General features: G+C 26.9%; 2 protein-coding genes and 2 long non-coding RNA genes across 6 annotated transcripts in view; 2 read left to right on the top strand and 2 right to left on the bottom strand.

The window, feature by feature from the left end:
- LOC140670963 (uncharacterized) overlaps positions 1-14,493 on the bottom strand; it is an 81,187-nt gene extending 66,694 nt beyond the window's left edge. Inside the window, exon 1 of the long non-coding RNA XR_012047651.1 lies at positions 14,386-14,493. This is a non-coding gene — a long non-coding RNA (uncharacterized lncRNA). The remainder of the gene's footprint in view (positions 1-14,385) is intronic.
- The window catches only part of Ccap-r (Crustacean cardioactive peptide receptor), a 72,167-nt gene extending 53,117 nt beyond the window's left edge, over positions 1-19,050 (top strand). The window contains exons 3-8 of one of the 3 annotated variants that reach the window (XM_072901885.1): positions 1,680-1,815; positions 6,309-6,506; positions 8,214-8,308; positions 8,577-8,832; positions 14,413-14,593; positions 14,965-19,050. In XM_072901885.1, coding sequence (XP_072757986.1) covers positions 1,680-1,815; positions 6,309-6,506; positions 8,214-8,308; positions 8,577-8,832; positions 14,413-14,593; positions 14,965-15,100 — 1,002 coding nt within the window. In that variant the 3' untranslated portion in view covers positions 15,101-19,050. The remainder of the gene's footprint in view (positions 1-1,679; positions 1,816-6,308; positions 6,507-8,213; positions 8,309-8,576; positions 8,833-14,412; positions 14,594-14,964) is intronic. The other 2 variants (XM_072901886.1, XM_072901884.1) reach the window with 2 other exon arrangements.
- A 1,747-nt stretch (positions 19,051-20,797) lies between these two features.
- LOC140671193 (uncharacterized) lies at positions 20,798-27,065 on the top strand. The gene is given in 8 exon segments (XM_072902371.1): positions 20,798-20,930; positions 21,377-21,451; positions 22,033-22,234; positions 22,364-22,475; positions 23,105-23,250; positions 23,865-24,066; positions 24,594-24,676; positions 26,815-27,065. Coding segments are annotated over 8 exon segments (1,176 nt in total). The 3' UTR covers positions 27,038-27,065.
- LOC140671194 (uncharacterized) lies at positions 24,887-26,199 on the bottom strand. Its single transcript, XR_012047688.1, has 3 exons — positions 26,006-26,199; positions 25,405-25,500; positions 24,887-25,051 (listed from the first exon to the last, which is right to left on the bottom strand). It is a non-coding gene; the product is annotated as an uncharacterized lncRNA (long non-coding RNA).
- Positions 27,066-27,337: the final 272 nt, after the last annotated feature.

Below are 27,337 nucleotides of genomic sequence, written 5' to 3'. Positions count from 1 at the left end.
TAAATTATTTATAATGAAAATAATTTGACTAATTGCCTTTATTAATAATTGCTTTTATTACCTTAATTATCTTTGTTTCTGTATCAAGTTAAAATAATTAGAGATATTCAAGTTGTATATATTTATACAATATATATTACCAGCTCACATTATTCACAATCACGATATTCTGTAGTATTATCAATGAAGTATTATCAATGAATTGTGCTAACAATCATGCAATTTAATTAACTAATTTATCTATTATTTATATAAGTTTAAAAAAAATACAACAATTTAAATATATCAATATCTTTAATCAAAAATGTTGTTTTTAATATTAATTTAATATAATAATTTAAAATTTAATAATAATTAAAAATATTTTGTTGTTTTATTGTATTGTTATCTACTAAAGAAATGCACATTTTTTAAAACTATGTGATTATAATTCTAAATAATTTAATTGTATAATTAAACGTAAATTTATAATTTCTTAACTGTGATTTAAACATTTATAAAAAAAAATATTAATATTTAAGTTAAAAATATTTGTTATAATTAAAATTATTTTTAACATAATAATTAATATTTTAATTAATTGTAAATGAGCATATTTAAAGTAAAATTTGACCAATATTTGAGGTCAAAAGATAATTTGACTATCTGTAATACTTAAGATTTGCTGTAACTGATATTGTTGTTATCTCTAGATCATAGTACACATCCATATTTGAATGCATCAAAGGATTGTAGGATTCTCCTAATTAGAAATGTCCTAATTATCTATTCGTTACCGTCAAATTATGCTACACATCATATCAGGCGCATGTACTGCAGCAAATTAGGTTGCTGTTCGTACTATGCATAGTGGAAATACAAATGATGTTGAAATTAACACTCAAACGTCACCCTTATTAAACAGTTTGTAATGTATACGATGCAAGACCACAGGCATCAAACTAACCATCAAACCGATTATTTGTTTGGATAATGCAAGTGATTAGTAAATGGCTATCTAATATTTCATCAGACTGATATTGAGATTATACATAATACAATAATGCACCTGCGTTATGTAAATCTTTATCAATTATTTTTTATTTTATCATTTATCTATATTATTCATAAAGATTTGTATAACTGCGGAGTGATTTTATATTCTAATTATATTTATTTTAAACCGTTGTTTTATTTGCGCTCCTGAACCTGATGCTTGGCTCTAGATGCCTTTTTATATTTTCCCGTAATTCTAATTATATTAGCATACAATCCACGATTTAAAAATGAGTATATTTGACACACACATTTAAATATTTTGCATGATATACTTGAATCTTTGTTTTCTGTTACTATAAATGGTTTTATAATTCAAATATTTCAAATGCGATTTTCGATATATAAAACTAACGTAATTCTATTTTGTGATTTTATTCAAGAGATTATTTTTAAAATTTTAATTTAATCGAAATAGAATTTTCCCTCCTTCAAAGTGTTCTAATTTTTTTTACATACATATTTTAAAAAGATTTCTTGCAATTAACTGTAAAAGAGAATTGTAAAAAAAAAGAAATATAAAAACTCTTTTTAAAACATATCAACAATTTTAAAACTTTTTGAAAAAGAATCAGAACGCTTTTATATCAAAATGTCGAGCTGGTAATTTCACAAAAGTGAAGCAAACGTTTTTTTCCTTATAGACGGAACAATTTGCAGTACTATGGCTGCTATTTGCACTAATAGTCGCCGGCAATACTGCTGTACTTGCCGGACTTCTGCTAGGAAAACGCAGAAAATCCCGGATGGACTTTTTCATCAAACAGTTAGCATTTGCGGGTAAGTGATTATTACTTACTCTGTACTATTTAATCTTGTGTAAAGCTTAAAAAGTAATATTACTTTAATATTTTTTATCTTCAAGACTTCAATTGTCTTCGAGACAATAAATTTTATTTATATAACATAAACAAGCACAATTTCAAAAAATTTTATATTATTATTCTGCTAAAAAGATGAAGATAAGATTTGGAATAATAAGAAGATATTAGTAATTTTTTTATCTCTAGAATGTCAATGATTGTCTAAATGACAAACACTATATATATTACATAAATTAATATATAAATTAGATATAACGTAAAGTTTTCTCATAAATCCCTCGCTTCCGATGTTTGTTTCAATTTAAACTCTGAGGAAACGATGGTACATCCCTTTCCGTGTACACGTATTATAGATAAAGATTTTTCTTTCTTTTTCCGGTGACGTATCTTGTGCACCGGATATCGGAAATACAGACGATCGCGCGTACATGGTGTAAAAGTTTCTCCTATTAAGTTGTTGCTGTACCTGCATATGTCGACTGTATGTACGGATATATGTGTTTTCGTTCGCAAACAAAAACAATTGATGGAAAGATATCTTTTTTTGCAATAATATAACTAATATCTTTTAATAATAATTTATTGTTATAGATGATTTTAATAATAATTAATATATCATGTCAATTAGTACATATAATGCTTATAAATATAATATGTAGTACACACATTATACTTGTATTACGCAGAAAAATTTTAATCAAAAACAACGTAGACTCTCTACTATTTTAATGGTAAAGAGTTTGATATCAAGTGATGGTTAAGTTGCGTGTCTATTTAGTCTCGTATATATTACTCGTATAATAACTGGCGGCATTAAAGTAGATACGCTTACCGCGAAGTTAATGTCTGCGAAATGGAAAAGAAAGAATGCCTTTTATAATGTAGCATAAAATAGCATGCTATAGAGAAAGTGAGACACAAGTAAAAATATGCATTTTAAAACAAATATATTATGAAGAGAGATGATTCTTTGGATGATAATTGAAAATTATTTTTAGAAAATTCCAAATTTAAAAACTTCAAAATTGTCAGGAAATATATTTTTATCTTTATTAAAATTAATTAAATCATTATGAGTTCAACAAGTTAATTAATTAGCGCAATAATGTGTCTCTCTTTATGTATACAATATGATTTATACCAAAAAATACATTTCTTTCTTTCTTTCAAAAGATATGAAATGTATCTCTGAATAATCTGAAAGTCAACACTCGAATTATTGACTATCCAATTATTTAAATCTCTTTAAAGTCTGTTTGTCTGCACAATAAATATATATAAGAGACATCATAAAATCGTCCTAGTACAGCGACAAGAAAGATAAAAATGTTACAAGAAACTCTTATACAGAGTGTAAAAATATGTTCATCTGTAATCAAGCTGACTTTAAAATACGTATTGAGATATTCTCGATAGTAAGTGTTGCTGTAGTATTTCGCGATAAACATCGCTATTTGAATTAAAGAAGAAAATTTTTCAAATAACAACGTTGTCCTCTTATGCAACAATAATGTGTATGTGTGTGTATGTCTGCTTGAAAGAAATTACTTTTCAAGATATTTCAATAGTCAATAGGAAAATCCTTTCAATAATATTAAGATTTAACAATGTCTAAGGTAGTCTTTCTACTCTTTCACTTTAGAAAATTATCTTATTGTCAGAAAATTTCTCTTTTCTTAATTAAACGTAGTTTTTGTATTTGAAATAATAATTAATATTCTCTCTCTTTCTCTCTCTCTCTCTTTCTCTCTCTCTCTCTATATATATATAAATTTTATTACACGAATTTTTTCTTTCTTCGAAAAGAAACTTCTGTGAAATGAATTTTAAAATCATCCAAGCATCACTATTAAATTGCTACTACATAAATTTCATTATCGGCTTTTTTACTTCTAATCTTATTACATTTATTAACTGTAGAAAGAAATGATAAAAAGGCTTCGCTAATGAAAGTAAAATTATTATATCCCTTTTTTTCACTGGTTTCGTGTCCATTTGTACGAATAATCAATTTGTGCACGAACACAAATAGATATAACAAGAACTTTACCAAGCAAAAAAAATAGAAATAAAAAACACTTTTGATTTACTAATATATAAAAAGTGTTATTAATATGTAACAGGTGTGTAGAATATTTAAGAAGGAATAAAAAATTTGAAAACATATTTTTCAGTAGATTTGAAAATAGCTTTTTGTTAAGAGAATATATTTCGCATCTTTACTTTGCTTCTGCGTTAGACATGTTATTAATGCATTTTTATTGAGCGATAAAATCCTTCTGTCCTTGACCGATTGTTTAAAACGTTGAATGTGAGTAATCGACGATAAAAGAAAATTGAGAAAAGTTGATAAATCCGATCGTAAAGTTGCGAAGCATGAGCATAAAGGTATCAAAGGATTTCAACATCACCTGAGAACATCTAGGTTGAATATATAGGAGTACTTTAAAGTGTAGCCATTAACGCGAACAAATTTGATCGTTTCTAAGAAAGGTTTTCGTAAATGGACTGCAAGTGTTCTGGAATCTTCAATCAGAATACTTCGCTAGTGTAAATTCTCGAAATTGATGGTGTTTAACAGTATTGAAATCCGCGTTGAATAAATGTATTTTCTACATTGCGTTATATATATATATATTGTAATATTATGGAAATTGTGCTAATATAGAGAAACAATATAAACTTTGAATTTAAATCATAGCTCAATCAATAAATCAGTAAAAATAAAATTGTTTATTCCAAAATGGACAGAAAAAAAACTAGATTTTTCTAGTTTAAAAAAGTAGAAAAAGTATAACGTCAATCACTTAAAATGTGTGTGTATTTTATAAGTAAAATTATTACGCCTCTGCAGCATTATGATTTAATAGTAACAAATTGCTTTCTAGTTTAATTAACTCTTGGAGCATTTTTTTATTATATTGAAAAGCAATTATTCTTCAATTTCAATATTAATATCACGACCGGTGTTATCGAGAAGCAAGGGTGTGAAATCGAATTTCTATTTCGTCGATAAAATATGAACGACAAAAACAAGGGATGAGCTTGGTTTATTTATGAAGTTAGCGAGGGGTAGTGGCTGCACTTCCTCTTTTTCAAACGTTTTTACGATCAAACTTATAAGCAGGAAAGCTTAGATAAAGTTAAATTTTAAAGTTATTAAAAAATCGATTTTATAATCATTATAGTTCAAGTTTATTCATAAATCCATCCTAATTCATCATAAATAAAAATCATAATATTGTAATCCGTAAATAAAAATCTACTAAAAAAAAAGATTGGATGTGATCGGTATAATATATAAAAAAGTAAAGTTATACATTATGTAAATGAAATTACATATTATACATAACGTCACCGTTACGTTAATGTTACGTCAAATATTCTTATAAATTATATTCTCAATAATCACGATTTTTAATTATAATAATGCATACTGATCATCACAGAACCGGATTGTTGTTGACATTAAAATTTATATAAAAAAACTCAACGATACGTGATATTGATGGTATATATAATATGTAAATAAAAGCCTAATAATATAAGTCTTGTTTAATTCTTTCGTAATAATGGATAAAAATTCTACGCTGCTTTTAGCAAGATATAAATCTTATCTCTATCTTTTGCATTTTTAATCATTACAAAACATATATCACATAATATATCTTTATAAAAAAAATTAACGCTATTTTAAATAATTTTAAAACAGTGTTTTACAACGACGTATTTCTGATATACGAACATCATATAATGTCAAAATTACCGACATATTTACGTCACGTTTATTTTGTGTCAGGCTCATTTTGTGATATCAACAATTTTTAATTATAATTTTACGCAAATGTAGAGCAACGCGATCTAAAACATCGCGACAAGCTATAAATTGATTACACATCTGGAGAAACATTTATTCCTCTTCCCCCGTAGTTAAAATAGATTTATTTTATAAACGACTGAATATGTGAGCTAATTAACAATCGCGCGACGCTTCCACGAAATTTCTATACATTCGTATTATTAAAATTTTACATGCGAACATTCGTGTGATAACGCAATATTATTTACATACATCCCTTTATTATACTAATTATTATTACTAATCCTTATCATAAAGAAAAATGTTGATTTAGTTTATAGATCAATACACTAATTATATGCGCGCACATACACATTTTTTATAACAAAAATAAAATGCAAAGTAAACGAAATAAATTCTTATTAATTTTTTATCTAAACCTTTTCTCTTTTTCTAATCCTTTTATCTATCCATCCTTCTCTGAACAACACGATTTGCAGGAAATTCAGTGTCTAGATATTAGTTATTAACTTTGGATATTTGAGAAATATGTTGAGTAGAGAAGCCCCATATTCTAACAGAGCACTGATAGTGAATATTGATTAGCGAACAATGTATATCACAATTCGTGGTCATGTATCTTGTTGCAGATCTGCTAGTCGGCCTAATATCCGTACTGACAGACATAATTTGGAGAACAACGGTCACGTGGTACGCGGGAAACGTAGCTTGCAAGCTGATAAGGTTTATGCAAGCCGTAGTGACCTACAGCTCGACTTATGTCCTCGTGGCTCTGTCAATCGACAGATACGACGCCATTACCCGTCCAATGAATTTCTCAGGCAGCTGTGAGTACATTACTGCGTATATGATCTCAGCCTTTAATGTTGGATCCCCTTACAAAGCAGCACCACCGAGCTAAACTTAATTTAGTTTCAACTCCGCGAAATATATAACGTAACTCATGAATAGCATCCGATATTTAAAAGCGAAAATGTCACTCTCCTCTTTTATGCAAAACTTTTCAATTGTTTATAATAAAAAAGCTATTTTAAAGGTTTTTATAGATGTATATTACACTTAATTAACAATGTTGAAAGAAAAAACATATTATTTGAGAAATTCTCTCTTTTACTAAAGTTAACAAGATACAGGAGCAATATTAGCATAAAGTAGAGGAAATTTGAAATGATAATAATGAATTTAATAATAGGAGTCAATAAAATTAAATAATTTAATTAACTAAATTATAATGTTATTTAAATAATATCAAAAAATGTAAACTTTTGTAATTAACAATAAAAAAGAAAGTAAATCCCTTTAAATTGATCATTATTTTCACATCAATTAATCTTAATGTGCGATAATGGGATTGCTTCTAACATGATTTTAATATGCATGGGTTTAATTTTCAACCAAATGTTTCTAATCATTTCAAAGGCAGATCAAAGATTATTTTACTGATATCCATCAATCACGCGCATAGTAGCGTATGAAAGCCACTCATCTTCGCATTTATGTCATCCGAGAAATGTTTGCATATTAAAACCCCTTCTCATTTCATTTTCTCTATTTTATTCCTCATATTTACTGCTTATTGAGAAATTGCTTTGATTCCTATACCAGATATTGCATCTATTTTTACTCGCAGAATTTGTGCTAGATAAAGTCTTAAAATGAAAAATAGTAAAAATCGATGCCGTGAGACTTTTTTCGATAATATTGTTGCTTTGATAAAATAATATCTGTCAATGACAATCAGATTATCCTAGTGACCCATTTGTGATGCAATAATTCTTTTCAAAATTAATATGCTTGCTTCTGACGTGAATCGTAAATAATTTTTTTTTTCTTTTTTTATCTGTCTTCTTTTTCTTGACGCGACAAGATAAAGAATGGAGAAAGGGCGTCGCCGAATTCTTTTATCTTTCTACTGGAGATAGTCATGTCGTCTATCACATGGAGGTATCTCACGGATCGTTGCAATGTGTATCTCGCACCGATATAAAATTTATCTTCTGCTTTCTCGACGTTCTTGTGACTTGTCGATAGTTGGAATTACAGAAATCGAAGGTGTCCGATTCTAGACTACAAATCACAGTTGAACGTTACTCGATACTCAATCATCAGCAAATTAATGACATAAGAGTTTATTTTTGTCGATATTTCTTATATTATAAATCAATTGCTAATTAAAACAAATTCTGTTTATTTTTTTGATTCTGTTAGAGAAAAATTAAACTTTTATTATATGTATATCAAAATAATTTGCATATTTATATGTGCTTATTAAAAATATATATATATATGTTATAAGACAAGCAAGAACAGAATAATCACTCGAATATAAATCTTTTTATAAATGTATTTATGTTACAATTTTATTTACGTTTATTAAAATTTATTTACGTTAAAATGTAAATATGTTAAAATAAACTAAAAATTTTGTGTCATATTTCTAATATTTGTTAGGTACAATTATTTTTGTCATTATGTATTTATGTATTAATCACAAAAATTTAATTTTAAGATTGACGTATTAATTTTAATCGCAGGGTGGAGAGCTCGAGCTTTAGTAATTACGGCTTGGGCTCTATCAGCATTATTCAGTATGCCGATGATATTTCTATACGAAGAGAAACGAATACAGGTACACATATATTTCTTAAATGTAAAAATTATTTAAAAACTACAGACATCACAAAATTTTGGCTTAAAAAATTTTTAATTGTTCAAACATATGTTTTTGAGTTTTGTGTTTTGAGTTTTATTATATTTTTTTTTTAACTATAAAGAAAATATATCTTAGATGATGTTACAATATACAAATCGGTTTCTCATTTTTGGAAGGACCTTTCGGAAATCGAATACGCGTGATACTCACGAGGTGAACCTAATCGCAGAAGATCATTTTATAGGGTACGACACAGTGCTGGATCGATTTGGGCTCCCCGACCCAATGGAAGATCTATATGAGTCTGGTGAGTTTCAGTCTCTTTATAGCGCCCACCCTGATAATAGGAGGCTGTTACACAGTCATCGTGGTCACAATATGGTCACAAGGAGCAGCATTACGTCAGGGACCGACTAGAGATACTCGAAGGGCATCCTCCAGAGGTCTCATCCCCAGGGCGAAAATCAAAACCGTTAAAATGACTTTTGTCATAGTTTTCGGTAAGATACAAATCACAGAAATTTTGCTAATGCAAAGTATCGCAATGTTAATTAATTAATAATTGTAAACGTAAAAAAATTAAATTATCTTTTTATAGAGAAAAATAAGAAAATAGATTTTATATATCTTTTTGTTAAATTTTTAAATAAAAGAAATAAAAAATAAATGTATGTAGTAATAAATTAAATGTAAAATAACGGTAAAAAATCACCAAATATGCAGCAATTCTATTGTAGACGAATTATAATCGTATAATAGATAAGCATGCTTTCTATAAAATTAAAAAAATAAATAAATATATATATATATATATATATATATATATATACATATATTTTCTTTTTATATATGCATTTTTATATATGTATATATTCTTTTATATTAATTTATAAAAATGTTATTTATATTTATTTAAACTTTGTCGGACTAACTCAGAAGTGATTGTAACATAGAAATTATAGCATAGAAAGTAGTTTCAAATTCTATTAAATCATCAAAAGACACACTTCAAAGGGGATTCAGATTTCGAAGAAAATCTTTTCAAGCAAATATTTACAGAAACTTTGACTTGACTTGTAAAGTTACACTTTAAGATCTAACACATATGATTTTATGATAACTCGTTATTCATGCATTAGTTTGTAAATGTAAAGAAAACTTTTAGATTCCGACAGACTATACGATACGTTTGAAACATTAATGTTTTCTTTCTTTGACGTATGTACACGAATATTTCGACGTGAACAATAATAACGGAAAGAGAGCGGCGTTCTCAAAGACAGAGCGTCTTTTTGCGATAATAAAAAGTAATAACCTCCTATCAAGCTTTTCCTATGTCTTTTCATACAAGATCGGTGAACCGTTTTATTTGCAACGTAAAAGACGCGCCACAAGGAGATAAGCCGGTATATTCTCTATTCGATATTCTTGTAGGAGTACGAATCATGTAAAGACAAAAAGAATTGTACATATGTATAGCGTATTTAAGAACGAAACGTCGCTCTAGATTAAATAAATTGCGGATAAAAAATATGAGACATATAAATATTTTACAAATAATAATGAGATTTCAATTAAATTAGCTTTCAAGTAAAATTAAATAACCGTTCTTTTTTTGACACAAAAAGGACTGTTAATATTACAAATTTCAATCAAGAAAGTTGTTTCTTTGGATTATATTGTATTAAAAAACACATACATAAATTACAATATGAATTCGACGTGAGTTTACTCACATATGAGATATTCTTTTGTAATTATAATATATATCTAGTATTATCTCTCATAAATCTTAATATTTTATTTACTTTATCTTTAGACATTCTTAATTCTTAGAGAGAATTAAATAGACATTTTTTATTCACTAGCTTTGAATCTCGTTGAAGCAAATCCTTTGACAGTTCAAACAGTTGCAATAAAAACATCTATAAGTTTTTTATTATATAGCATGCTCATTCCTTTAAAGAAATGATTTTGAAACATGTACAAGAAATCGCTAAAGATAATCAGATTTGTTTTCATCAATAGGAACAGCAAAATTTCTTCTTTTTTAACTGACGACGACTATCGTTCTAATACTTATAAAGATACCGAAAGTAAATCTCATTCAGTGTTTTCTGAAAGGGAGTACTGAGATTTTGTGAAATCAGTGAAAGCGGAAAAAATAAAACGAAAAAAGTTATACACGCAGAATAAATTTCGCATAAAAGTTGCAACGGTAATCTTGTTTCGTGATTTGAAATTACCACGCGCATAATATATCGTGCGTATTGCAGTTGCGCTTGTGATGCACTTTGCTTTCCATATCTCGAAATAAAAGACTCATACATTTTCATTAAATCTTTATATTAAACTAGTATTTATTAAAATATGCGTTATTTTCTGTTAATTAAAAATTATCTTTAAATTATTAAATAACTTGTGAAAACTGAATTTAACAGGTAAATTAATAGATAAATTTTTTCAATCAATAAATAAATTTAAAAAAATTGTTTTATTGTTAAACATTTTTTTAAACTATTGCAGTTATTGTTAGTTACAATTTTACGAAAAAACGGGGATAGCTGTACGGAACATACTCTTTAAAACTATTGTAATTTACTAATTTTTTAATGTGTTTTAAAATTTTAATGTTTCTTTTTTTAAATAAGCTTTAAAAATAATAATTTTTATATAAAATAATATACTTCATATATAGTTATCAAATTTTTTTCTCTTCATGTTCTTATTAATAGATTTATTAAATAAAAATATTTTTAATAAAAAATGCCTAATATAAAAAATATGTACAAAAATTTAATTTTTATATTAATTTCATTTTGATGTTTGCGAGCTTTTTACTAAATCTTTCGCGTGATAAACTTTCTTTTAACTGTTCATTTTAAAATGGAACAAGAATATCGGCATATCGGAGCAATGAACTTCCTAACGTATACATTGTATTTATATGTCAGCAATATCCCCGTTCTTAAAATAACAATAGATACGTTCATCCATCAGTTATAAAGAAGACACACAATGCAAGCATTCATTGCATCCTTTGGAAACGTTTATACATTTTTGGTGGGTCATTAAAATGTTACACACTCATCGCGATGACGAATCAAATAAGCCGATTTATATTTAATCAAATTTTTCGTTGCATAATCATTAATCATTGAATTAGAGATATGCACAGTTTTCAATTTTCAATAAACCGCTATAATATTCTCAAATCTTAATATGTACAGTAACGTTATTAATATGCGTCATTTTATTAATAAATTGAACAATAAAGAGACTTTAACTTCCATCGCTAATAAAGCGGCTTTAACAAACTACAAGCATAATTTTACTTTGAAAAATGTTACATCAAAATTATATACAAAGAGATTATATTTTTTAATGTTTTATCTCTATAAATTATCTTTAAATATAAAATTTATTTATAATATATTTATATAAATATTTATATAAATATCTATATAAATAATTTATTTTGCTTAATTTTCTTTAATTTACGAAATATGAAATTATATTGAAAATTATATATTTCTAGATCGGTTTAAAAAGGACTTAACTTTTTTCGCATTCTGTGTCATTATAAAGAAAACAAACTTTTCTAAAGAACTCTTTTATAAAACTCGTAATTTTTTAACTGTTGCAAACTTTTTTTAAATTGGCAAAATAACTGCCGACATACTTTATAGGATCATTTTCTCAAGTTGTACTATCAAATTGCTGATGTAGTAATATTTCTGAAATCATACATATTAATGAATTCAATAATTTCACTATTTATAGATCATTAATACATTAAAATATTACCATTACTAAAGAATATCTCATATGTGATGTTATTGGAAAACCAGAAGATAAATGTTCTCAAACGAGAAATGAATTAGCTGTAAAAACAATTTGAAGCTGAGACCTGTTTTGTTGTTTTTAGTTAGAAAAGTTATTTCACTATGCGTCAGATGTTCTGCCATTTTCCTGTTTGGCGACTGATACCTTCTCTCAGCTCGTAGTTTTTCCAATATCGGTAGAATGATAGTGCTTAACTCTTTTTTGATTATAGATTTATTAAAAAATAAAAAAAGGCTATCTATCTCGTATCAAAAAGTGTCAACATACAACTTTCTCACTTCTTTAATTTCCAATAAATTAAAAACGACGTATGATAAATTAAAAATCTTTTTTTAACAAAACCGTTTAACTACCAGTTTTTCAATTTTTATCAATTGGAAAAAAATAACTTTTCACGAATTAATTTTATTACAAATATATCTCTAAGATATTTTATTAAATTTATATATTTTTATTATAACGTATCCTATAGATATTATTATCTGTGTAATTTTACGTCTTTAATTCACGTGTTCTATTAAGATATCATCTGCATGTTGAACGATTTAAATTAAATAACAGTAATGCCAACTAGATCCACAGTAATATATCAGAAATTAAACAGAAAAAACATTCGTTTCCGAAAGATACAGATGTTTGGAAAAGAGTCATCTAGGATTTAATAAATGTTTCGATCAAAAGCGATCAAACCAAATGTAATCGTCTACTTTTTATATTTGTAATTATAAAAATGTTTTTCCGAGTTTTTGTTTCATAAGATTCCTATAAATAATAGAAGAAGAATTGACAACTATTTCTAAAATATCGGAAGCTACAATATACAGGGTGTCTACTCAAATCTTGTAAAAAAATTCCTTGAAAATTCCCTGATTTGACTAAAATTCCAAGTAAAGAGAATATTTTCAAAATTTTAATATAACTTTCTTTAAAATAAATTTTTTTATTACATATATTTTCTAATGTTTTTCATTCATACAAAGAAAAATACAGAGCCTCTTAAGTTTCAAGTGCTAAATTTATAAATGTATTAAAAAACTGAATAACTCTTCTAAGATAAGCATTTTCTTTTGCATAATATTTTCTTTTCTTTTATCATTAAAAATTACCAAAAATATGTATTTCATATTGAATATTATATTAAGACATTGAATATATAAACAAAAATAAATAAATAAATAAATAAAAAATATATATGCATTAATATGTGCATAAATTCTTTTATAAAGGAATTATTGACGCTTCCTGTATATACATATACACAATTAATTTATTATAGACAAGCGAAAATACGAGCGTCTCACCTCGTGTCTACTTATATGTCGAGCATCTCGGATGATTTAATTTGTTTAATATATTAATAATTTTTGCGTATAGACCATTTTGTATAATTATTGTAGAATTTTCAAACGCTTAAAATCTGATAAAAAAATCAGCAGACAAAGTAAGCAGCGTGAACTTGACGTCTCGGTTTGTTTTCCGAGCTATTTTTTTTTTGCTTAATAGCCGGAAATATTTATTTAATTTATTAAAAACTCTAGAACTATTAAAAATAAAACGAGACCAATATTCTCAATAAATAATAACTTTCCGTAAAGTGAGCCAGTTTTACACACACGGCTGACTGTTCACAATTGAGAGTAAAATTATCAAAAAGAGAATTTTCGAAATAATTTCCTGAATCCTAAAATTCCATGAGACTTCCCTGATTTTTCCAGATACAAAAAAATTCCAGGAATAAGAACTCCAGGGTTTTCCATATTTTTCTAGAGAATAGACACCCTGAATATAAATCAAAGCGTAATTCAAAAAGACAAATGGAGCGTCTCACTATTTTAGATTTATTATCTAAAGTTAAACTGACACAAACTTAGAGCTGTGAGGATGTTGATTGTCAGGATTTTACGCTCTTTGTAATTTAAAATAGAAACGGCAAGTCTCTCAATTGACGTAACGGTGCAAATTTAATTGTATTTTATCCGTAACAGTTTATCAAAAATAATGTATATTTTTTTATTTCTGAATTATGCTATCAATATTTATATTATTTATTATTCGATTAGTATTTTAATTACGTATACTTTTTTTATTTTTCAAATATTACAATAATCTTTGTGCATTTTTATCTTAATATTTGCATATTTGTGCAAATCCCACAAGAATTAATAATTATATTATATTATAAACGTAACATAAATTATAGTACTCACGATGTAATCGAAGATTCTATGTTTCAGTGTTTATCCTTTGCTGGAGTCCGTACATAGTCTTCGACCTCCTTCAAGTGTACGGGCATGTACCAAAAACTCAGACGAATATTGCAGTCGCCACTTTCATACAAAGTTTAACGCCGCTCAATTCAGCTGCTAACCCAATCATTTATTGCCTCTTCAGTACTCAATTCTGTAAAACCGTACGGTGAGTATATTAATCATCAATTATACATAATTAAAATGATTATGATTACAATCTTAATCTTAATATTATTTTATTCAATCTATCTATTTAAAACGTTAAAAGCATTTCTCTTAAATATAAGATAAAAATTTTCACTTAAAAAAAAACGTGCATCATAATCTTAAAATATTGATAATTTTTACAGTATTAAATAACAGATAAAAATCTCTAATTTATAAAAGCTATATCATCAAAATAGCCGTAGAACTTGCAGATATTTTCTTATGTAACATTCAAACTTTTTTCTATTGCACATTCGAAACAATGTTCGCGGTGGTAAGAACATTTTCTCAGGATAAAAGGTCCGACGTCGCAACAATTTTCCGCTACAGGATTTCTCCGTTAAACAGCAATTGTTGCTCGGTAGGAACATGCAGGCAATCTCCTGGCTTTCGGGTTGGTGCCCGGCAAATTCGCATCACTGCTTCGGTATCGGAGCAACGAATAACAGTACAAGGACGACCGTGACAACGTCCCTGACGGCTCAGTCGTCCCGCAGAAGTGGACACTTTACTATGTTGCACTCCACATCGCGGAAACGAGTCATGGTCTCTCTGGTCTAGAGTTCACGATGTCTGAGAAATGTAGTCGCATCAATTTCTTTGCAGATTTATATTCTATACCGGAATGGATTTTAGTAGTTTCACTTGCCTACGCTAGCGATTAATTATTACAAGAAGAACATAACTAATTTTTCTTACGAATAATATAGAAAAGTTAATTAATTTTTTACCAGGAAAATGTATGAATTTAAAAATACATAGTAACCAGATATATTCGAGCTACTTCTTCATAATAATTTTTACGAAAAAAAAATCTAATAATGAATAGAGTTCTTCTTGCTTTTCAAAAATATTTGCCTTTTTAATATATACATATACATATATTTAATATCATATCATTTATATGTATATTTTTTTACAACTGATTTTCATTGATATTGCAGAAGACGGTCCGCTTTTAATAAGGCATGATAATCAAGAATATGACAATTACCTTGAATTAAAAATTAAATTATTCTGACAATATATTTGATATAATAAATGATTTCTTCTCAATTCGATAATCCGTAATTTTCCATATATAAAATATAATAACAATTATAAATAAATGAACGATTTCATATTGCAAGTTTTACATAAAATATAGCTTTTTTTCGGAGTTCCTTGAAATGAAAATCAGATAATAAAACAATGTAGTATAATTATATTGCAAAATTTTTTAAATTTTAATTAGAAGTGGTTATACATATTAAAAAACAGTATACATTTTTGTATTTATCTAAGTTCTATAATTATTTTATAATTTTTTATTTCAATATAGAATATACACACATACGCAGAAACATGCATACAAAGATATATATGTATATACATGTGTATATGTGTATATGTGTATGCAAGATATTTCAGATTATTGTTTAATATTTAATATTAAAATATTTAATCTAATCAAATATTTAATATTCGACATAGTATTACAAAACTAAAATACAAAAACAATTCACACAAATTTTTTACTTTATAAAGTATATTAAAAACTTTTAAATTTAATATATATATAATATTATTTTCTTTCAAAATAAATAACTTTACATTAGTTGCAGTAGAATTCGTACTTCAAAAACATTTTGTTTTGAGATATATATATATATATAAAATTATAACTGTATTTTATTACACAGAATGTAGAAATTTAATCTTATAGCAAAGCAGAATTATACGAAAGCAAACGGAGGCAGCTAATAAATACTTCCTGTAATATTTTTCGTAATATTATCTGCGATGAATCTCGTATAACTTCCATACACCGTCCAATAAGAAAAAACTGATAATAAGCTGAAGTCCTCCTATTCTATAAGTTAACTTATAGAGATAAATTACATAAAGTACGCTTTGTATAATTTATGAATTAACTGTTATTGAATTATCTACTATTTTATTCATTATTATGAATTTTTTTTCGTGCAATTATTATTTATTAATTATTAATTAGTAATTTATATATTTTACAAATCACTTTCAAAAGTGATTTTTTTTCACATTAAGAAACAATGTCATAAATAATATTGACAATTTTCTAAGTATTATGATAAAACAATCTGGTCGTATTTTGTTCGTGATGTATCTATTCTCAAACGTTTGTATGTTAATACTAGTTGTCTATATTTTTTTCTAATCGGACATACGTAAATTGGTATTTAATAAAAATTAACAAAAATCTAAGGAAGTATTTTTTCAGTAGAAAAGTCTTTTCAAAAGAAAAGCTAAAATCATATTTTTAAGATACATTAAATAAAATATAAATAAATATAAAATACCTAACAGATATACAACTTTCCGCCCTTTACTCGAAAAAATATAAATTATTCATTTCAAAATAATGTATTTATCATATACAATGCAAATGTATTATTTTGTAATAATTAATTGCGTATTTATGAATTTAGATTTAAAAGCATATTTTTAATTCATATAAATTATTTTTTTGACTATAACAACAATGTTTAAAAAATTGATTATCTTAAATTTCTTCTACTTTTTAAGCATAAAAATTAGATTTAAGGAAACTCTACATCACAGAAAAAATAGTCATAATACTTAATCTAAAACGACTATGTGTGAGCATTAATGGTATCAGTATTAAAGGGAACATTTGGAAGGCGCTAATAATGTATGTTTCCTATTATCTCTGTACGATTTTATTAGACGTATTAGATAGACTTATTTTAGGCTCGATCGATTGTTAAAGATACCTTTTATCTTTGTTTTGTATTTCCAAGATATTTTATTTCTTTGCCAGAATGAAATCATTCTTATATATAAAATATTAAAATACTATAATATTTGATAGAGAATGATGAATGAAATTATAATTTTTTAATCAATTCTCTACTGCATATATGTACATTGCATGTATGTTATTTTTTAAAATAATAACTGTAATAGTAAATTTAATAAATTCTCTGTATTTCATTTCTTGTTTTATCAATATATTTCCATATATTTTCGAGAAAGTAATCACAGGATAAAAGATATCTAATCGCAGCCATCGAACAGCCTGTGTGGAAAATAATACGCTCAAAGTATACGTGCGTATATATACGCATCTAAATTGTGTATAATATAGCAAAACGAACGAAACTATATCCGCGTGTATATATAGCCGTAAAATAATATTGTGTAATATATTAATGTGTATTATATATTTTATCTGCACTTTCATGAGTGCTGTAACTGTATAAGATACCGTGACATACTATGATCTATCAGTATCATGATTTGTACGATAATAGTTTTTCTGATAAATTCGTTCAGATCTCGTCTTGTACGGTGGTAGAAATATATTGTTGGACAAATGAAGTACTTATATAATAAATACTTTAGTAAAAGTATACACACAACGAACATCTGGATATTAGAGCGTAAACGTTCGATCGTTTCCTTCCTAAAACTACGTTTCCGCTATTCAATCCATCGCCATCGTAAACACAATCATTGTGTGTAATAGTCTGTTCGATCATCAGTGTCTTAATATTCATTCAAAATGAGCTTCAAAAATCAACGCGGTATTCAAATATAGAACACGATATACATATATATATATACATATATATATATATATAGAATTATATGTTGACCTAGTTATTTCAAATAAATTATAGGAACCGAATAATTACATTTTCTCTGCAGTTTACCTGCGATTTAATATTTGTTCAATAATTTAAGTTATTATAAAGTAAAATTTTATATTAAAAATTATTACTATGGTAACTGTGGACCATTAGGAATCATTCTATAAATTAAAGTACTGTGAAAAACTGCGTAAATTGACGTAATTTTTAGTTTTATATAGCACTTTACTTTGAATGATTCCTAATTGTCCACAGTTACTACACACTATAGTAATTTTTAATATAAAATTTTCTCCGTATATATGTAACATATATAAAAAAGAAAAGAAAAAATCACTTGTTATTTCTTAATGATCATCTACAACTTCATCTACTATTTTATTTTCTTGCTAACACGATTGAGTTTTGCAGAAATTTCTTTTTAATTCCATTTTACCTACATATTGCGCACAGCTCTATGTAATTTGCATCTTCCTATTTTATTTATAATGTTTATTAAAAACTCTTGGTTATAGAATTTTTGTTACTAAACTTAACTGTACATTGTAGCAAGATCTTCGAAAAACTGTGCGAATTATACGTATAATAAGAACAACAATCCATATGTAATTTTTAAACATGCAAATACAAAGAATGAGACGTATTATTAATCATACTATGTAAAAAAAGTATATACTATGTAAATTATTATGACTATATAATGTAACATTGTTCGTATACACATCGATAATAACTGCTATTTGTATAGATAAAGATAAATAAACCTATAAATTATTTAAGGCAATCTTTAATTTCATTTATAAACATAACAATTTTGCTCAACTCTTTTATATACAAGTGTATTATCACTTCTTTTCCTATAATCCTTCAATTATGAAAATAATGTTTTAATAATATTAATTTTTTAAATTAATGTTTGATAAAATATTAAAATAATAATTAACATATTTTAATTAAGCGATTTAATATGTCTCACATTATAACAACAATGATATAAACATAAGATTGTGTAAAGTTTTAAGTTATAACATAAAGTAATGTAGAGTTTCAGTTAATTAAATTTGATATTTTATACATATTCAAACTACATATTAATTAGATAAATTTATTTTATAAATTTTTTATAAATTCTTTAAAATATTTTACAACTTCTGCTGCTCATTATGTATTATGTATATGTATATACACGAATGTCTACATAATTAATTATATTTCAACGGATATAAAGGATTAATTAGTTTTTCTTTTTTTAAATATATCTTGAACTTTTCTTTTAAATTTTGCTCATATCGCATATTTGTGAATGCACATGGTAATATCAAATCGCGTGAAAAATATGCGATCGATATTTTGGCTGATCAATTTCTCTCTGTGCTTTCATCTCCATTTACGACTCACATAATCATAAAGCTTCATGGTGCCATGATAAGTCAAACAATGGCTTAAATAATCATTTGGCGCTCATTTTTTACAGAGAAATATCTCCCCTGGTTTATTTCAATAATATTTTTGCTACGTAAGCATTTTTCATATCTCTGGGAGATATTTAATTTAGCTTCTCTGTATTTTTAATTTAACATTTTTATTCAAAATTTAAAGAATGAATTGTTTGTTAGCGTGCGTTACATTATAAATTATAACTATACTCGATACAATCTCTATATGATCTCTATATACATATACATGCATAAATACATATACATATGTATATATGTATATATATGTATATATATGTATATATTACACATTTATATGTATATAAATGTTTCTGATATAACAATATTTAAAAATCTAAAATAATAATATGTAATGTCATAAACTAAAAAACAAAGTTAATAAAAAATATACTTTATGTACGAAAATTATTATTTTCTTAAAATTGTTGTAATAGTTAGCAACATTTTTATATCAAATTCACGTATTATTAATAGCCATGAACTGTGCAGCAAAATACGTTCAAGGAAACAAAGGAATTCGGTAACCAATGGCCACACGGGAGATTTAACGAAATTTCACGGTAGAACATGCAGCGTATGTGGCTTACGTAACATATCCATTTCGCTTCCACCCCTTTAAGCGAGGATATGTGAAGACTCGAGGGAAAGAGTTTTTGGTTGTTCAGGTCGGTAAGGGACCTGCCGATCCTATGATCAGTGATTTGCAGAAATCGTTATTTATTGCTCGTGAAGAAAAAAGAAGAGGTGTCAATATTTTGATCAACAACACGAACAAGTTATTTTAGTACAAAAATTATATATATATATTTTTTTTTCTTCATTTTAGAACACAGTTAAATTTAAAGAATCACATACATGAAAAAATTACATTGAGACATATAAGATAAATCTCACTCTATTCGTGAAAGAAACTATTTTAACACACTGTAACACACGTTCACTTTGTGAAGGAAGACAGGAAGACAGACGAGAGAATTTTCTTTCCAGAATAGTGAGTGGTACCAGAGTGTCGAAAAATCGGGTTTATAACGGGGTTACATTTGTCAGTCTTATCGGTAAGAACGCGGAAGAGCTATGTCGTGCACTCATTATTGAACAATGGATTCGCGACGAGATAGATTGCACTTAGACTTTAAATATCCTCACAGCTGTTATACGACCTGCCATACATCTACTATCAGAAATCCTTGTCCCAAAGTTTGCAATAGTGCGTAATTTCTTATTTTGTATTCTAATAAAAATCTAATTGTATCAATGTATAATATATACTGAAAATATAAAGGCAAAATTCATATTTTCTATATTCTCCAGAATTTATGCTAAATTAATAAAAAATCATTTATATAAAAATTTAAATTATTTGCCCGATATGTTTTTTTTAATTAAATTAAAATGGCTAAAATTTTTATTATATATTTGTAGAAACTAATGATATTTAAAAATTTTAAGAACTAAGATAAAGACAGAATAAAACTGTACTATCTAACTTAATATCAGAGAAAATTGTAGAATACGAGTTTTGCTGCTATATTTTCTCATATAACAGATATAACACCTTGATCCAATATGTGACGCAATATCCTGTTTCTTAAATCACAAGTTATATTTTTTTTATACAGTATATCAAATTGTATGAATTTATCCATTTTTCAGAAAGTTATAAAGAGAATTATTCGAATTGGAAATCGTCTGATTTGAGTAGAAATGATAACGAGACATATAAAGAAGGTAAAAAATACTATGCAGAAATTAACGAATAAAATTCAATGAGTTGTAATTATTTTTGTTGAATATTATGCAATCCTTTTTAATTAATAATGTGCGATCAAATTATATCAATAAAATTTCCAAATATAAAAAGTTTTTAAATTATACTTTTACATTTAAAAATTAAAAAAAATTATACCACTTTTTTCTGATTTCAACCATGCAAAAATTTAATTTAAAATCTTTTCATATTAAGCAATGTATATATATTCAAGAATGTTAGCTTTGTCATATACATATTTATATTACTAATTTAATTATAAAATGCAAATATATTATTAATTATTACATTGCTTTACTATTACAGCTATATATTCATAATAATTGTTAAAAAATATTATTTTATTTATGTAACTAAAATTTGTGAAAACGTGACTGAATTTAAATATGAAATTGATTCTTACTTGCTAATTTAATTGAATTATGAATTTCTACACAATCGAGCAACTATCCCGTTTTATCTATGTTCAAACAATGCGATGAGAAGCATGTCAGTCGCAGAAGCGACGAATATTAATTTAGCTTGGAATTCTGCGTCGCAGGCAGGGGCGATCCGCCGTTTCCAGATTCGAGCGTACAAATGGCGAGAATTGCAAACGCATACACGACGAGGCATCGTGAATTGACGCCGACGGTCTCGATTGAGAAGATGCAGATTTGCCTAAAGTTGCTGGAAGACAGCAATGCGGCGTTGCATCTCAGAAATCGCGATCTCAGTGCGGAAAACAAGAACTTAACGAAGCGGTGAGAGATTTCCACTATAGTTAATTACATGGTTAATTACTCCTTCTCTAAACCAAGCGCAATTGCGTTTACAATTTGACAAATATCTCACGTCAACTCGCCAAACTCAAAACAATTTTTGGTACGCAGGCTCGAAAAGGACGCAATTAAAATAGAGAAACTGCAAGAAAATATGTCATTATTACAAAATAAACTTAGTGATGAGAAAATGAAGTTAACCGATGTGTTAGCAAAACAAACGGTGAGAACGATTATCTACTGGATAATAAAAAAAGTATTAAAGATATAATTAAATGCTATGTGCAGATACTATTTTATGTCGCAATGCATAAAATTGAATAATAATTTTAAGATAAGAATGAGATAATTAAATCATAATTCAGAATTTTTAAATAATGAAGCATTAATTAGTTATTACTTTTCTAAAACCTTAATTTTTTTGTAATATATATTTAACCAGATATCGTGTTATGTTATCTATTGCTGCAAGTTATATAATTATTTTCTTTTTTATTTTTAATTAATAATATAAAGTGTCTTTGAAGTCAGATTTCTTTGTGTAATTAAAACTATTATACATATATATAATAAAATCAATATAATACGATCAATATAAATTATTAAAATATAATGTTGATATAAAAATATTTTGTACAATATAAAGTATAAGAAAAATAATAAGAGACTGATATGTATATCATGAGAGATTAATATATATTATATATGTGTATGTACAATAATCATTTCAAATTTTAAAAATGCAGATACTTCTCAAACTCTGATTATTGTTGTAAAATCTCACAATATAAAATATGTACAGTATTAAATGTGGAATATATAAATTTGGAATCTGTTATGTACAAATTTCAGAAAATCTCTCTGGAAGATAAATCCACCTCATCGAGGGATATCGTTTCTAAAACAGATTGCGAGTTACAAATTTGGGAAACTTGCAAAGATTGCCACGGGAAATTGGATGGATGCCAAAGGGAATCACCTACGGTCACTATCACGAAGTAAGTTCTCAAATTCAAGCTAGTTAAATCTGCTATACGCTTCAAACACGCGAGAGATTAGACAAGTACATGTGCAAATGCGATTCCTAATTCAAATTTCTATCTTACATTCTAAATCCAAGAACGTATTAATTAAACATTTTAATCAATCAATAAGTAATTAAATTTGCAAATTAAATTTTTAACCTTGAGACACATACGAATATCTGATATCTTCGCTGTTTAGATTGATATAATATGCGGCTAATATCTTAAAAAATTACTGATATTATAATAATTATACAAAATAAAGTGATGTATGCAATTGTAAGTTGCTTTTGCAATATATTTTTGTACAATTCGCTTCAAGCAAGTTTGATTTTAAAAATTTCCATAAATTCTATAAACTTATTGGATAAGAATTTTGATTAATGCTCTCTTTTATCAAATATTAATCAAATACTAAAAGAAATTATGCCAATTTTATAATAAAATAATATTTAAATAATACTAATTTAATCTAATTTTATTATATACTATAATTTTTCCACATAATTTTTCTTCAATTAATCTATCAATTACATGTTTTTACTTATCATTACATTATATGTTCGTACTTCTAATGGCACGAGTAGATCAGAATTTGAGTTATTAGAGAAGGATATGCAAACTTTGAGGGATGCAGTAATTGTCCGAGAAGAAGCTTGGGATAAAGCAATAGAACGCGAGCAGAATTTCCGGCAGCAATTAGCACGACTAACCGCGGAGACGATCACCACACGTCATCTTTGCGAAACTCGTGAGGACGAACTTTGCGCGGTTACAAAAGCTTTGACGGTATAATAACAGAAACAATAAACTCGGTATATAATGAAAATTAGATTCCTAAAAGTTCAGCTAATGTGTCGAATATTAAATTGGTGTAATAAAACGCTCCAATTCGAAGGGATAAACCGATAAATATTAAATGTTTTTGTAAAATTATTAACGTTAATATATTTCAATGAATTTTTATCTATACACATAGCACGCATAAATATCTTTTATAATAAAATTATTATTTCAATAATATTATTATTTTGTTTTAATTGTTAAAAAAAATATTTGTATTGTATGTATATATACATATATATATATATATATATATATAAAGCATTCATATCGTATATCTGGGGCTAATAACTGTATGTATACCATACATTTGAAAATTTATGATAATTTATGACATACAAAAATCAAACTGATATATAAATAATGCATATAATTTAAACATATTAAAACATTTACAATTAATAATTATTAAAATTATTATTTTAATTAAGGAAAGAAATATTTATTTTGCATCAGTGATTTTTTATTTACAGGAGAAAGAGTCGGAACTAAAGGTGATGCAGAAAGAAACATTGTATCTAAACAAATTAATTGCAAAATTGCATCGATATCAGAAGTGAGCTCTGTTTAATTATATTTATTTCATTAATAATAACTGCTGCATCTCATTTTAAAGTTATTTTATTGTCGAGAAACACAACACTGTTTATTGTACGTATAATATACATTATATTACATTTTCAGTGAAAGCTGTGAGATATTTTTTATAAATTTCCAGAGTTCAATAATGTAATAGATCAAAATTACGAACATTACGCTCGCAATTTTCACTGCAAAAGACTTGAAATGAGATGCATAGTTCGTAAACATGGTAATAGTGATAACGAAATTACTTGCCTTGATTAAATCGTTGCAACCGCTCACTGTTTTTGTTCTCTCCATACTCCTCATATTCTCGGTACTGAATTCATTCGTAGTACTGGTTGGACGACTGTAATAATACCAAATATTGATAAATTATTTGTACTAACAGACGATAGCGAAACTGGCGCAATTTTATTCCGACGCGAGATTGTCCGTGAAGTGCCGTTATTTATCGTGACGTATGTCATACGTAGTGATGACGCGTGCGTTTCTTCCCGCGCTTTAAAGGCGCGAAATTTTTCTCTTTACAAGACAGTTTATTGACATAATTAATATTCCGTATCAAAGATAATAAATTGATTTTGATAAAAGGATTAATTAAAAGTTTTCTACAACTCTTGAATAATCAGTTTTTTTACTGTAATTTCTTTATGAATATTCTCATATATAGTGCGCATAAAATATGCAGAGATTACTTGCCTTGATAAATAAATTCGTAGCAATGATCCGCCGTTTGTTCTCTCCATACTCCTTATATTCTCGCTACTGAACTCATTTGTGATACTGGTTGGATGACTGAAATAATGCCAAATATGTACATTAATGACAAAAATGCTCGCGATTCCATTCCGACGCTTCGCGAGATTGCTCGTAAGATGCCGTTATGTATCGTATGTCACGTGTGATGACGCGTGCGTTCTTCCCGCGCTTTAGGCTAAGGGCGCGAAATTTTCCTCTCTATTAGAGACAATTTAATGACACAATTAATGTATTGAGTTTCACAGTAATAATGATTTTTCATTGAGAACATTATATCTGTAATGCGTCTGTCTTCTCAAAACAACTGTTTAATTAATTTATAGTCTACACAGATAAAAGAGTAAAACACACGCGTATTTATTATAATGCAAGATTGCATAACCCAATTTCCGTGTCAAATCTGATAAATTGATAAAAAGATTAATTAAAAGTTTTCTGCAGCTTCTAGATAATCGTTTTATTGTACTTTGTTATTTCGATATGAACACTCATATATACATATATATTCTGCATAGAATAGTAATATGCAGAGATCACTTACTTTGATAAATTCGTTGCAATGATTTGTCGTTTGTTCTCTCCATGCTCCCTATATTTTTGATAGCTGTACTTATTCATAATGCTAATCAGACGAAGTAAAGCCAGATACACTTATATTGATGGATTATTTGCACGAAAGAATCGTGAAACTGTTGCACTTTATCCATTCCGACGCGTCGCGAAATTACCCGTGAAATGCCGTGATATATTGTGATGTATGTCATACGTAGCGATGACATAAGCCTCGTCTACAATAGCCGTAGAACGTAAGGTCGCAAGCAAATTGACCAATGACAGTCAAGCATTTTCGAAAATGCTTGACTGTCATTGGTCAATTTGCTTGCGACCTTACGTTTTCGGCCATTGTAGATGACCCATTACGTGCAGCGTTTCTTCCCACGCTTTAAGGCTAAAAGGCGCGAAATTTTTCTCTCTCCACGAAGATTTAAAAATAATGACACAATAAATATATTCATTTTTTAAATAATAATAAATTTTAATTGGAAATATTTCCCTGAGAATTATATCTTCAATGTCTATTTTATCAAAATAACTGTTAAATTTAATTGATTTATAGTCTGCATAGATAAAAAAAGAGCAAATACACACACATATGTATTTGATGCAAGATTGCATAATCTGATTTTCGTATCAATCTTACAAATTGATACCTTGATTCAATAAATTAATTAAAAGTTTTCTGCGGCTTTGTGAGAATCGATCTTCTTACTATAATCTGTTATTCCTATGAATATTTAATTCTGCATAATATGGTAATATGCGGCTTTAAGAAGCTTATTACAATTTTAGAGAACTCGAAGAGCACGCGGACGGCGGTGTAAGTTCTAACATTAGCGAAAAGGATCAAAAATGCATTGAGGAGATTGTACAGCGCGTACGAAGCTCTAAGGGTAAATCGAAAATAAAATTCAAATACACTTCGGACAAATATTCACATTCGAATTCAAGCAGCTCTCGCGAAAGTAAAAATAGAACGGATCAAGCAGGTTCCTTGGAAGACCGGCAAAATTAAACTTGTACCATGATTTCGATGTGTAAAAAAAACCCCATTATTTACATTTTTGCAATCTTTTAATTTAATAACACCAGATGTATATTTTCGTAATATGAATGTATTAGAGTATTGACAAATATATATAAATATACTAATTTAAAATAAATTCTTTATAGATATCATGTCTTAATTTTTATACGACGTTCTTGAACGAGAGAAAAATAAAAGTAATTTTTATGAAAATTTATAGGAAAAGTTATCAAAATTTAAAAAATGTAAAATTGAAAAAATAAACTCAAAAATAAATATAAATAAAAT

This window comes from Anoplolepis gracilipes, chromosome 11 (genome assembly GCF_047496725.1).
Source record: "Anoplolepis gracilipes chromosome 11, ASM4749672v1, whole genome shotgun sequence".
Lineage (NCBI taxonomy): Eukaryota > Metazoa > Arthropoda > Insecta > Hymenoptera > Formicidae > Anoplolepis > Anoplolepis gracilipes.
Note: the sequence above shows the minus strand (reverse complement) of the source record. Positions and strands in the feature narration are given on the sequence as shown.